Here is a 14323-nt window from a genome sequence, read left to right on the forward strand (position 1 = left end):
AAACAGAGCACGAGTTGGGGAGGGGTAGAGAGAGAGAGAGGGAGACACAGAATCCAAAGCGGGCTCCAGGCTCTGAGCTGTCAGGACAGAGCCCGATATAGGGCTCGAACCCATAAACTGTGAGATCATGACCTGAGCTGAAGTCGGACACTCAACCAGCTGAGCCACCCAGGCGCCCCTGGTTTCTTTATATGCTGGTAAATATCCCTTTCCTGTAGGATTTCCAAATGGGGCAACAAACCCATCACAGAGAACAGAAATTTAGGATTCTGCTCTACTGAATTTTGTGACAAATTTGCAGACTCAGTATTGTTACTGTCCCTGAGGCTTCATGTGGGCTCAGATCTGGACCTGTAGATCTGTAAGTTTCTTCCGCATGGACTCCATCAGCAGATTACACACAATCACAGGACAACCTTTTCCAGCCACTCACAGATTTGTGTGTGTGTGTGTGTGTGTGTGTGTGTGTGTGTGTGAGGCATTTTCAAAAATGACAGACACTACACAGGTTGTACGCACAGAGGTCAGTGGAATTCGTGACTGAACACACCTCTGTACACAACACCTAGATCAAGAAAAGAATGCTGTAGTTCTTCAGAAACCCTCTTGCGCCACCTGTCACTACCTCCAAGAATACAATTCTTTTGCATGGATTTATGGGAGTGGAATCTTAGGACATAGGTTTATGTCTGCTCTAACATTTAAGAGAGTAGTTCACTTTGCCTGTTTTGTACTTTATGGCATGATCTCTTTCATATTGTCATTTTTTTCCCCATTCTATCTGATGTTGTGAATTTATCTGTATTGCTGTATATTACTCCCTCCATTCATGGTATAGGACACCATTGTGTAAATATGAGTCAGTTAATTGATTCATTCTGTTAATGAGCTGGTGGGTAGTTTTTAGTTTGGGGCTGTTATGAGTAACGAGTAGTGCTGGCATATAAACCCTGTGATTGGTCTTTCTGATGATAAATGCACAGATTTCTGTTGAACGCATTTGCAGGAGTAGAATTGTTGGGACACAGGGTTGTATTTGGACAGCTAAAGTGGATACCGCATCGTTTTCCAAATGTGTGTACCAGTTTTAACACCTGCCAGCAGTATCTGAGATTCTTCATTAATCTATATCTTTGCCAGAGCCTCATTATTTCTATCCTTTCCAGTTTATATTTTTCAGTGCTGTTTGGCATTATATTTAGGTAGTGGTTACATTTTGATTTTCCTGTTTACTAAGGATATTAAACACTTCTACACACGGGGTGCCTGGGTGGCTCAGTTGGTTGAGCATCTGACTTCGGCTCAGGTCGTGATCTCACGGCTTGTGAGTTTGAGCCCTGTGTTGGGCTCTGTGCTGACAGCTCAGAGCCTGGAGCCTGCCTTGGATTCTGTGTCTCCTTCTCTCTCTCTCTGCCCTTCCCCTGCACGTTCTCTCTCTCTCTCTCTCAAAAATGAGTAAACATTTAAAAATCTTTAAATACTTTTACATATGTATTATCCACTGAATAACTTCTTTTTAAAATTTCTGTTGGAATGCTTTGCCTATTGTTTATTTTGTTGTGTGGTTTGTAGTAGTTCTTTGTGCTGGTTACAGGTTATATCTGAGTGTGTGTGTGTGTGTGTGTGTGTGTGTGTGTGTGTGTGTGTGTGTTTTGATGAGAACTACCCTTAATTTTGTCATTTCACCCATATGATTAATGTGTTCTGTGCTATTTAAGAAATATCTTCTTTAAAGTAAGTATTTTCTTATTCTAAGACCATAGAAATCTCTTGTTTGGTTTTCTAAAAAAAAAAAAAAGTACACTATTTTACTTTAAAATTTAGATGAGCAATCCATTGAGAGTTTATCTGTTTTATGACATGGGGAGTAATTGAGGGTCCCTCCATCCTCAGGTACAGCTAGTGAATTTTAGCTTTTTCTGAAAATGTTGTATTTGCATTCATTCCCTTTGCTGTCACTTCTCATTGCTTCCCCCAGGCTAACCACGTCATCTTTCGTGCTGACTTTTCAGTGAAATATACCAGACATCTATTATCCCCATCTCATGAAGTCTTGGCAATCAAACAGAAGCACATAATGAAAGTCACTTTTGGTGTCAGAAATCTTCAGTGAGCCTTTTTGCTCAGAAGAATGATTGTTGCCATAATTTAAAAGTAAGGGTGTTGAATGACAGAATGTCCTACGGGGATTTGATAGTAGGAATAATCTTCTTGTCACAGACCATAGTTGGAATTGTGGAAAATTTCTCTCTTCTTTACCATTATCTGTTCCTTTACCACACTGAATGCAGGGTGAGGTCCACCCATTTGATTCTCAGGCACCTCACTATAGCCAACTTCTTGGTCATTCTCTCTAAAGGAGTCCCCCACACTATGGCATCTTTTGGGTTGAAACATTTTTTCAATGAGTTTGGATGCAAACTTCTTTTCTGTGTTCAGAGGGTGGGCAGGGGAATGTCCATTGGCAGCACCTGCCTCTTGACTGTGTTCCAGACCATTATGATCAGCCCCATGAACTCCTGTTTGAAGGAGTTTAAAGTCAAAGCCCCAAAGTACATTGGCTTCTCCATTTCCCTCTGTTGGATCCAGTTCATGTTTGTAAATTTAGTTTTTCCTCTGTTATGTGTGTTTAGCAACCGGAGCATGAAAAACTTCACAAAGAAAGGAGATTTGGGCTACTGTCTTGCTGTAGATCACGACACAATCACAGTTTCCGTATATGCAGTGTTGATAGTATTTCCTGAAGCTTCCTTGTGTGGTCTCACAATCGGGGCCAGCAGCTCCATGGTCTTCCTCCTGCACAGACACAAGCAGCGGGTCCAGCACATTCACAGCACTAATGTCGCCCCCAGATCCTCTGCTGAGTCCAGAGCCACCCAGAGCATCCTCGTCCTCGTGAGCACCTTTGTGTCTTTCTACTTCCTCTCCTCCGTCTTTCATGTTTGTGTTGCTCTTCTTTGTAATCGCAGCTGGTGGCTGGTGAACACCGCTGCCATGATTTCTGTGTGTTTTCCAACTGTCTGCCCCTTTCTGCTTATGGGCCGGAACTCTGCTATATCCAGACTCTGCTTCGCATGGATAACAAATATAACATTTCCTAATCTTATCAGAAGTATGTGAAGTGAATGTTTTTCGCACCATATTTAGTTCTTGATGCATCACCATCAAAAACTGAGTTCAGGAAGTAAAGGAGAAATGCCATGTCTTTCTACATTACACACTAATGTGCACTGGGCTTTTTCTTCAGCTGGTTGAACTAGGAACCTGCATTTCTGTAGCGGAGGTGAATAAAGCAGCTTGACCTCATAAACTTAATCAAATGGTGTTTACACAAAATTTAATAGATTGGGTCCTAGCTCCTGTGTCAGATTCATAGAGTGGTTGACCAACTGGTTTACATGGGGAAATGTTTTGCCTGGCCATATGTTTTACATGTCCATACTATTGCCTTCTCCAGAATATCATGTAGTTAAAACAATGCAATATGTAGCCTTTGCATTTTGGATTCTTTCATTTGGCAAGGTGCTTTTAAGGTTCTCCCATGTCTTTTCCTGGCTTGATAGTTCATTTATTTTTAGTGATGAATAATGTGCCATTGTCTAGATATATCACAGCTTTTTTTTTTTTTTTTTTTAACCATTCACCTACTTGACTACTTCCAAGTTTGGACAGTTAAGCAGAAGTTCTGTAAACATTCATGTGCCGGGTTTTACATGGAAATAAGTTTTCAGCTCATTTGTATAAATACCAAGGAATGTGATTGCTAGAATGTGATAAGAGTATGTTTAGTTTTGTAAGAAACCATTAAATGGCCTTCCAAAGTGGCTATAATCTTCCCACAAGCAGTGAATAATGGTATTTGTTGTTAGGCATCTTTACTAGCATCCCCTGGTGTCAGGATTTTGGATTTTGGCCATTGTATTAGATGTGTGGTGGTAACTCATTGTTTTTCTTTTCAGTTGTCTAATGACATAAGATGCGGAGCGTATTTTCATGTGCTTCATTTTCCATCCAGTGTATCTTCTTTGATGAGGGTGTTTATTGTTGTCTTTTTCCCATTTTTAAATGATGTTTTTTGCATTCTTATTGGGCTTTGAGAGTGTTCTTTATGTATTCCAATACCAGACCTTTTAGAAATGTGCTTTGCAAATACTTTACCCCAGTCTGTAGCTTTTTTTCTCATTCTCTTGACCGTGTTTTTTGCACAACACAAGTTATTAATTTTAACAAAATCCAAATTATTATTACCTCCGTGGATTGTGCCTTTGGTGTTGTATCAAAAAAGCGATGAAACCTAGGTCCTCTAGATTTTTTCCTGTGTCATCTTCTAAGAATTTTATAGTTACACATTTCACGTTTACATCTATGATTAATTATGAGTTGAATTTTGTGAAAGGAATAAGGTTTGTGTCTAGATGAATTTTTTTTTGTACATTGATGTCCATTTGCTCCAGCACATCTGTTGAAAAGACTACCTTTTCTCCATTGTATTGCTTTTGCTTCTTTGTCAAAGATCAGTTGACCATATTTGTATGGGTCCATTTTTGAGCTCTCCATTATGTTCCTTTGATTTGTTTGTGTGTCTTGATTACTGTATATTTTTTTAAAAATTTAATGTTTGTTTATTTTTTGAGAGAGACAGAGCACAAGCCGGGGTAGGGGCAGAGAGACAGGGAGACACAGAATCCAAAGCAGGCTCCAGGCTCTGAGCTGTCAACACAGAGCCGGATGCAGGGCTCAGACTCCTAAACTGTGAGATCATGACCTGAGCCGAAGTTGAGCGCCTAACTGTCTGAGCCACCCAGGCGCCCCATTGATTACTGTATATTTATAGTAAGCCTTGAAATCAAGTAGTGTTAGTCCTCTGACTTTGTTCAGCTCCTTCAATATTTTGTTTCCTACTGTGTGTCTTTTGACTATCAATATAAACTTTAGAATCAATTTGTTGATATTCACCAAATAACTTGCTATTTAGTTTGGGATTGCATTGAATCTGTAAGTCAAGTTGGGAAGAATGACACTTTGACCCTATTGAGTCTTTCTGTCCGTGTACATGAAATCTCTCTCCATTTATTTAGTTCTTTGATTTTGTTTATCAGCTACCTAGCTTTCTTCCTGTAGATCCTGTACATACTATGTTAGACTTATACCTAAGTATAACTTCCTTTTCTGGTAGTGTAAAGTTACTGTGTTTTTAAATGCAAATTCCACTTGTTCATTGCTGACTTGTGTACTGTCTTAGTCTGAACTGTTATAACAAAGCAACATAGACCAGATGGTACATAAGCAACAGATGCTTCTCACTGTTCTAGAGGCTGGGAAGCCCAAGATCACTGTGATGGCTAATTAGGTGTCTAAGGGCCCTATTCTTGGCTGCAAAAGACTGTTTTCTTGTTGGATTCTCATATTGTGGAGATTAAGAGCTCTCTGAGGTCCCTTGTATAAGGTCACTAATCTCCTTCATGAGGGTTCCCCTCTAACACAGTCATTGACTTCCCAGGGGCACCACCTCCACATACCATCCCTGTGGGTTAGAATTGCACCATATGGGATTTAGGTGGATAACACAGTCAGCACATTGTATTAACCTTGTGTCCTTCAGTCTTGCTATAATCATTTCTTAGTTCCAAAAGTTTTTTCTTTTTGACTCTGTGGAGTTTCTACATAGACTGTGTAATCTGCAAATAAGACAGTTTTATTTCTTGCTTCATAATGTCTGTCCTACTTCTTTTTCTTACTGCATTATCTAGGACTTCCAGTACAGTGCTGAACAAGAATGGTGAGAAAAGACATCCTTGCCACTGAATTGTACATTTTAAGAGTGGGTTTCATGGGGGCGCCTGGGTGGCTTAGTCAGTTAAACATCCAACTCTTGATTTGAGCTCAAATCATGATCTCATGATTGTGAGATCAAGCCCTGCTTTGGGCTACATGCTGGGTGTGGAGCCTGTTTAAGATTCTCTCTCTCTCTCTCTCTCTCTCTCTCTCTCTCTCTGCCCCCTCCTTCAAACATGAGAGTCCCCACCCACCACCCCCCAAAAAGTGGATTTTATGGTAGGGCATATGTTATTGAAACAATCAAGTAAAAACATCGAATAGCTTCATGTTGAACTTAGGGGAAAATAGTCTGATATCCTGACACTATACTATAAGGACTTGAGATGTAAGTTCCAGAGGGTTGCTGGAGGGGTTATGGGTGGGGGGGATGGGCTAGATGGGTAAGGGGTATTGAGGAAGACACTTGTTAGAATGAGCACTGGGTGTTATATGTAGGAGATGAATCACTGGATTCTACTCCTGAAATCATTATTGCACTATATGTTAGCAAACATATTTATTAAGATATTTATTATTCTATTAAAAAAATGAAAATAAGAAAAAAATAAGTTCCAGTATCCATTGCAATAATGTAGGACAGAGAGGATTAGTTTTATGGCAATAATAGAAGAATTGGAAATAATTATAAGGTAAAATGAACATATTGTGTTCCCCAAATCCTGGTATTAGTTTTGTAGGGTATCAACAGGTCTCCTAGTTCCACCTTACTAGATTCTAGTTCACAATTTCATATTGTTCTACTTCTTCCACTGAACTAAAAGGTATAAAAGAACTCTTACTCGAGGCACCTAGGTGGCTCAGTTGGTTGAGCATCCGACTTCGGCTCAGGTCATGATCTTACGGTTCATGGGTTCGAGCCCCGCATCGGGCTCTGTGCTGACAGCTCAGAGCCTGGAGCCTGTTTCGGATTCTGTGTCTCCCTCTCTCTCTGCCCCTCCCCCACTCGCGCTCTGTCTCCCTCTGTCTCAAAAATAAATAAACGTTAAGAAAAATTAAAAGAACTCTTAATCTTCATATCTATAAAGCATTTACTTTGTACCTCTTAGTGTCCTGGATACATTATCGTGTTACACACCTCTTAAAAGAATCTTTAACTCATGCATTTTTTCAAATTTTTCAATGTAGTAACACAGAGAAAACATGTAAACTAAATATATATAAAATGGGTTAAGGAAAAATTTCTAAATAAAAAGGAATTTTACCAGAGTTGAAAGACTCGTATAATGCTTAATAGTATAATCACAAATTGAGATTTTTATAACCTTTGAAAACTCTTCTGGTCAGATTATTGAATCATATTAACCATCTGATAAACACTTGCACACATTAATGATCATGAAACTAGTGTAAAAGCGACTTGGGCAATTTATCTAAACAGTATTTCACTTTCAGCAGTTATACTGGGTAAAGGATCCTATGTGTGTAGCAGGAAAGGATGCATAAGAAGTTATTATTAGTATGAAGAAAATGGGTCTCTCCTAACCAAGCAATCAGGTTTGAGAGTAAACATTCTGTGTTGTATTCTAATCTCACTCCAGTGTTTTGCTTTTTGGTTTTTGGTATTTGACTATGGACAGACAGCTTTTAAGCCTCAGCCCTCTCTCAGTTGCCTTCCCTGTTTTTGGTACAGCTTGAGGTATAATTGACTGACACACACACACACACACACACACATTTACCTACTGCACATATTCAGTGTATCTCCCTCTTCCCGTCTACTCTACAAGTGGCCAAATTTAGAAGCCCAGGTGCTCCTTTGGTGCCCACAAAAGGTCAAACCACACGCAGGACCCACCGTCTAGTATAAACTCCATAGAAACCTGAAGTGAGTCTCCTCTTGTCTCTCGAGCCATTTTTGTGGCAACTTCGGAAACCTGTCCTGCTCTCCCCAGAAAGTCTCACTGTGCTTTAAACATCTTCACATCCTTTTGGTGATTAGCATTATCAGTCTTGATACCCAAGACTAAATTTCAGATAGGGGTTCATCCCATGTCTGTGGAATATCTAAAAGTGCAAATTAACTATTTTCAAGGGGATCGATATGGGAAACTCCTAGTTGGCCTACAAAGCAAGACTAATGTATCCTCAAGTGTATATGTTCATTCTTACGGGGAAACTCATGATCAGTGAGCTTTCCAAATTACTCCAGTGAAAGCTCCAAGTGGCGGTTGGGGGGAAAACTTTGCACATATCATATCTCTACTCCTGAAATTTTCTTTTATTTCCTGACACTTCTCATATGCTTAATATATTTTGCCCCAGGGCTGAACCTGGCTGGCTCAGTCAGTAGAGCATATGACCCTTGATTTCAGGTTGTTTTGAGTTTGAGTCCCACGTTGGGTGTAGAGATAGTGTGTGTGTGTGTGTGTGTGTGTGTGTGTGTGTGTATTATCTATTATCTCTATATAGATATATATGTATATATATGTGTGTGTATATATATATATGTGTGTGTGTATATATATATATATATATATATATATATATATATATATATATATTGCTTCATGTAAATCAAGGCCAGTACAAGTCGTGAGTCTCGTGTAGGCACAAACAAGGGCATATGGAAACATCAGGTGCACACTGATGAATTGCACTTCAAATGTTTGGAGTCTAAGGTTGCACTGCTGTGCTGTTTTCATCATAGCCACATAAATATCCAAGAGGCAGAGGGTGGAGGGAGTAACTCAGGTAAATTATGAGTATATATTCATAAAGTTTTATGTTCTTTGATTCCATCAGGGAAGAAAATTGTTGCAGATGCTTTTCATCCTTGACAGCCTGAAGATGTATTGTTAATGTTTGTGTTGAAGTACTATAATGAGACAGGATAGACTTGATCTGATAGGGGGAAGAAAATAATTCATTTAGAGCTTTGAAAAAATTACACTTTATTAACAAAAACATAACTATGATATATTCTGAGTAAAACAGCATCAGTGTAGTGGTTAAACACAAATCCAGCACCTCTACACTGTATTCTGGTTGTTTTGATTAAGTTCTCCTCTCTGATAATTGCTTTTAGCTCTCCAAAATAAGACTAAATTTTCACTTATCTTTGATATACAACCACTATTTTCATTACAGGGAGAGGATGACTATCATTTCTTCTCCATTATTTCTAGCACATAAGCAGTCCCTGTAACCTATCGTGAAAATCTGTCTCTCAATCTTAAAGCCTGCTTTTTCATGCTATCTGGCACAGCAGTGGTTTCTGATAATCCAGTGGCCCTCTGTTGTACTGACAAATCTGTAGAAGGGATCCTGAACATACTATTTACATCATTGTTTTACATATATTCTCTGCCCAACCCATTTTCTCATTCAATACCACACAACATTGTATGTTAAAATTCAGTGTTCCTTCAGGATACATGGATAAGAATGATTCTCATTTAATAAAGTAGGCCCTTTTATCATATTGATCTGCTCCCAGAAACCATCATGGTAACAAACACACACACACACACACACACACACAAAAACATGTAATGAAAGTAGAACACCAAACTTCAGGTTGAAAGACATCAATAGTGATGTAGGCTTTTTAAGAAACCTCAAATTAAAAACAAAAAAAAAAAAGTAGTTTTAAAAGAAATGGTACAGGGGCACCTGGGTGGCTCAGTGGGTTAAGCATTGACTCATGGTTTCAGCTCAGGTCCTGATCTCATGGTTTATGAATTTGAACCCCACACTGGGCTCTGTGCTGACAGCACAGAGACTGCTTGGGATTCTCTCTCCCTCTCTCTCAATAAAAAAAGATGGCACTTAAAAAAATTTTTTTTAATAAATGGTACATCACTACTAAAGATCACCTTGTTCCATTGACACTCATCTCATGAGTCTTAAATGATTTTGACTTTTAACTACTGTGAAGAATTTAACATCTGAGGTTGATTAATCTTGGACTAGACTTAATTCTCCCTAGTATAAATCCTCTGATATATAGTGTATTGTGGAAAATTCTTTTTTACTCACATTTTTAAAAAGTTTATTTATTTTGAGAGAGAGTGGAGAAGGGGCAGACAGAAGGAGAGAGACAGAGAGAGAGAGAATCCCAAATAGGTTCTGCACCACCAGCATGGAGCCCAATGCAGGGCTCAAACTCATGAACCACAAGATCATGACCTGAGCTGAAGTCGGTCACTTAACTGACTGAGCCACCCAAGCACCCCACCATTCATTACATTTCTAAGGTTCCTCTTCAGTATGAATTCTTTGGTGAATCCTGAGGTCAGACCATTGTCTAAAGGCCTTGCCACATTGAATACATTTGTATGGTTTCTCTCCAGTATGCATTCTCTCATGACCCCAGAGGTGCGAACGTTTGATAAAAGCCTTCCCACACACAATACATTTGTGTGGTTTCTCTCCAGGATGTATATTCTGATGTCTTATGAGGCTTGAATACTGCTTAAAGGCTTTGTCACATTCATTACATTTGTAAGGTTTCTCTCCAGTATGAATTCTCCGATGAATTGTAAGGTTTGAATTTTGACTAAAAGCCTTGCCACACACATTACATTTATATGGTTTCTCTCCAGTATGGATTCTTTGATGTCGAGTAAGGCGTGAACACCAGTTAAAAGATTTGCCACACTCATTACATTTATAAGGTTTCTCTCTTCCATGAATTCTCTGATGATCCCCCAGGCTTGAGCTTTGAATAAAAGCATTACCATGTATACCTGATTCATCATGTTTCTTTTCAGTATGTATTTTCTGATGTCTAGTAAGGTGTACAAGCTGTGTATATGCTTTATCACATTCATTACATTTATAAGGTTTCTCACCAGTATGGTTTTTTTTATGTTTAGTTAGGCTTGAACGCACAGTAAAGGCTTTGCCACATTCATTACATTTGTGAGGTTTCTCACCAGTATGAATTCTCTGATGATCCACAAGACTTGAACTTTGGATAAAAGCCTTACCACATTCATTACATTTGTATGGTTTTTCTCCAGAATGAATTTTCTGATGTTTCACAAGACTTGAAATGTGGATAAAAGCCTTGGCACACACAGTACATTTGTGTGGCTTCTCTCCAGGATGTACATTCTGATGTTTAGTGAGGTGTGAGCATTGCTTAAAAGCCTTGCCACACTCATTACATTTATAAGGTTTCTCGCCAGTATGGATTCTTCGATGAATCCTGAGGGTAGACCACTGCCTAAAAACCTTGCCACATTCAGTACATTTGTATGGTTTCTCTCCAGTATGAATTCTCTTGTGATCCCAAAGATATGAACGTTTGGTAAAACCCTTACCACATTCATTACATTTGTAAGGTTTCTCTCCTGTATGAATTCTCTCATGACGCCAGAGGTCTGAACACTTGATAAAAGCCTTACCACATTCGTGACATTTGTGTGGTTTTTCTCCAGTATGAATTCTCCAATGGTTTGTAAGGTGGGAATTTTGATTAAAGACCTTGTCACATATATTACATTTATATGGTTTCTCTCCAGTATGGATTCTCTGATGTCTTGTGAGGTTTGAGAACTGCTTAAAGGCTTTACCACACTCATTACATTTGTATGGTCTCTGCTCAGAATGAATTCTCTGATGACTAGTAAGGACTGAATGATGGCTAAAAGTCTTTCCACATTCGTTACATTTGTATGGTTTTTCTCTAACTTTTGTTTTCTGGTGCTGTGTAAGCAATGAAGGACACATAAAAACCTTTCCATATTTATTACAAATGTTGGTTTTGACACTAGAAGGCAATCTCTGAAGCGGCAAAATGGAACAAGTTTTGACAGACTTCTCAACTTGATTACATCCACTAATTTTCTCCTCAGTTTGAAATAATTCAGCCAGATGCGACTGGGAGCTTAATGCAATTCTATTTTCAAAACATTTTGTATACTTGTTTCCTGCATAGATTATATTGGTTTTTATTTTTAACAAATTCTTTATTAATGATTTCCCTTGTTTAAAATATTGATATGTACTTTTTCTTAAAGAAACACTGTGCTTTAAAGGTAAATTAATCCAGGATTTGCTGTCTTGTTTATCTCTTCGACCACTGAGATTTAGGTTATCTGTCACAAGCATTCCTTTTGAATTTCTTTCTTCATATTCGCACTTGCTCTCAAATTCATACGTATTTCCCCAGACTTCCCTGAAGTCAAAATCCTCAAGGCCATGGCTTTCAGTTCTTCCCAAGAGCACTGACTGGTATAATTCTCCATTATTAAGGTCTTTCTTTGGTAATAATTCCTTGATCACGAATGTAGCAGAGCTATCTGAAAGATATATAAAAAAAAGTCTTCATATTAACTAGAGTTGCAAGATGGATGTTAGACTAAAAGTAAAACTTACATTGAAGAAATAAAAACTTCTCAACCAAAGTCTGTAAATGTTTAAGAAGGCAAAGTGAATAGAATCCTTTAATAAAAGATAACATGTATTTCGAATTATATTAAGAGAAACCTACTTTGAAACACCCTATGACCAAATCATTCACGTTATGTAAACTTATGTAAGTTCTGAAAGAAAGTGTATTCTTTGCCCACCACATCAAAACACACACCAAATGCCAGTAGACATATAGGTGTGTCGTACTGAAAACATTATACAAATGCATATTTACAGTATAATTACTATATGCAAATAAATGATGAGGCACAGTTCTACATGAAGTAATGACAATCCATAAAAATATGAATTAGGGACGCCTAGCTGGCTCAGTTGGTAGACCATGTGACTCATGATCTCGGGGTCATGAGTTTGAGCCCGATGTTGGGTATAGAGATTCCTTAAAAATAAAGTCCTCCAAAAAAAAATGAATAAGATAAATACCTGGAAGTTACAAACTATAAAAGTAAAAATAAAAAGGTAATAAGTCAAGAATAATTTAATACAACATCACTGGAATAAGAAAATATTCTTAGTATCTACTCTAAAACTGTCTATGCTGTATGCAGAATAGGCATTTTAGAACATTTAACAATTGGTGACTTGCAGTCATATTCCATACTAGATACTGAAACTCCTAATCTGTAGATGACAAGTTAATAAATGAAATTTTTAAATTAAACCAAGATAAATCCAACAGGTAAATAATAAGTAACCACACTTACACACAATTATACACTGGAATTCTAATGATTTCTCTCTTAATAACAAGGGAAAGGACTTATATTCCAGAAAGAGCACACAATATGAGAATTAGAAAACATGTTGAGAAAAGCTTCCACATATTCATAGCAGTCTAAGTTACACACATGCCCAGTGGCTTCTGAAATATCAGTTTTCAGATAAATAGTATTGTAAAGAACTGGGTAAATAGTAAATAGTATTGTAAAGAACTGGGTAAAAGTAACAGCATGAAAATTGTGGAATATTCTAAGTCCATCTCTCTATAAAAACAGCAAGTAAGTTGGCAAAAACTGTCAGAATCAACTTTATCAAAATTCTGGAAACCAAACAAAGATTTATAGCAATCACGTAGGTACTTAAGAAAAAGGCAGCTGATCTCAGTTGGAGAGATTTTAACATTTTAACTTCCCCTGGCCCAATCCCATTCTCTACAGCATAGAGGCAGCCCATGTTCCTGCTATAGGTCCCATGTACTGGGAGTGGCAGAACAGACTTGATTCTCTAAGAATTGTGGGTTTTACTTTGATCTGCTTGGTGGCTCACTGAAAAACTGGCTCAAAAAGTTTTGCCTTTGCCGAATTCAAGAGGTGCTTTGCCAGGTGGGGTGGGAGTGGTGTCCATCTGACAAGCATATTTAAAGGCAAGTATACTAGCAGACGGCACACTTGGGGCCAAGAGAAGACACTGTAAAGCCAGGGATGAAGGGCTGGGGAGTAAAATGCTTTGGGGAATAAGGGCTTTGAAAAACAGCTACACGTTCCTAGGAATCTAAGTCGTGCACATTCCCAGGGTGGGGCCAGTGCTCAGAAAACACGTGAGGTGACCCTGTGCCTCACCTCCTGCTAACCTTCAGGCTCGGCAGAAGCAGGAGGTAAAGGCTAAGACCCCACTGTAAACCGCCAAGCTGAGTTTTGGGTATTCCCAAACAAACGTACAAAGTCTATTTCCAAAGACTAGGAGTCTCTTGCTTTTTGGTTTTTTTGGTTGCAGGTGTTTGAGAAGTTATGCGTTTAATCACTAGCTCACCACTAAGCAAACCAGATGTGACAAACAATACAGACTTTACAAAACTGACTCAGAAAAATGACTAAACAGACAACAGCAACTGCAGTAAACAACAATAAGCAATGCTGAGGTGCGGGTATGGGTGGGGGAGAATGTGACTTCCAGAGTTGTCATAATACTCAAAATGTTCAACTTAAAAACATAATTATGAGGCAGGCAAACCAACAATAATGTATAGCCCATACATAGGAAAAGAAGCAATTTAACAAAGATTGTCCCTGAGGAAGCCCAGACATCAGACTTTGCTAGACAAAGAATTTATGTCACTATTTTGAAAGAACTATGAAGAGACCATATGCAAATAACCAAAGGACCC

The 14323-nt window shown here is 38.4% G+C and overlaps 2 protein-coding genes and 1 long non-coding RNA gene across 4 annotated transcripts in view; 2 read left to right on the forward strand and 1 right to left on the reverse strand.

The window, feature by feature from the left end:
• On the forward strand, positions 1 to 6335 carry LOC106973006 (vomeronasal type-1 receptor 4). Its single transcript, XM_027037167.2, has one exon. The coding sequence runs from the start codon at positions 2176 to 2178 to the stop codon at positions 3118 to 3120; it is 945 nt and encodes a 314-aa protein (XP_026892968.1). The 5' UTR covers positions 1 to 2175; the 3' UTR covers positions 3121 to 6335.
• Positions 1 to 14323, forward strand: part of LOC113593317 (uncharacterized) — a 44566-nt gene that overhangs the window by 24073 nt on the left and 6170 nt on the right. The window lies entirely within an intron of this gene.
• Positions 9808 to 14323, reverse strand: part of LOC106972991 (zinc finger protein 677-like) — a 433591-nt gene continuing 429075 nt past the window's right edge. The window contains exon 4 of the mRNA XM_053210929.1: positions 9808 to 12086. Coding sequence (XP_053066904.1) covers positions 10030 to 12086 — 2057 coding nt within the window. The 3' untranslated portion in view covers positions 9808 to 10029. The remainder of the gene's footprint in view (positions 12087 to 14323) is intronic.

The sequence above is a fragment of the Acinonyx jubatus genome, chromosome E2 (genome assembly GCF_027475565.1).
Source record: "Acinonyx jubatus isolate Ajub_Pintada_27869175 chromosome E2, VMU_Ajub_asm_v1.0, whole genome shotgun sequence".
NCBI lineage: Eukaryota > Metazoa > Chordata > Mammalia > Carnivora > Felidae > Acinonyx > Acinonyx jubatus.

What these genes read in the sequence shown, in the direction of transcription:
- LOC106973006 (XM_027037167.2), top strand. Translation starts at nt 2,176, where the DNA reads ATGTCCTACGGGGATTTGATAGTAGGAATAATCTTCTTGTCACAGACC.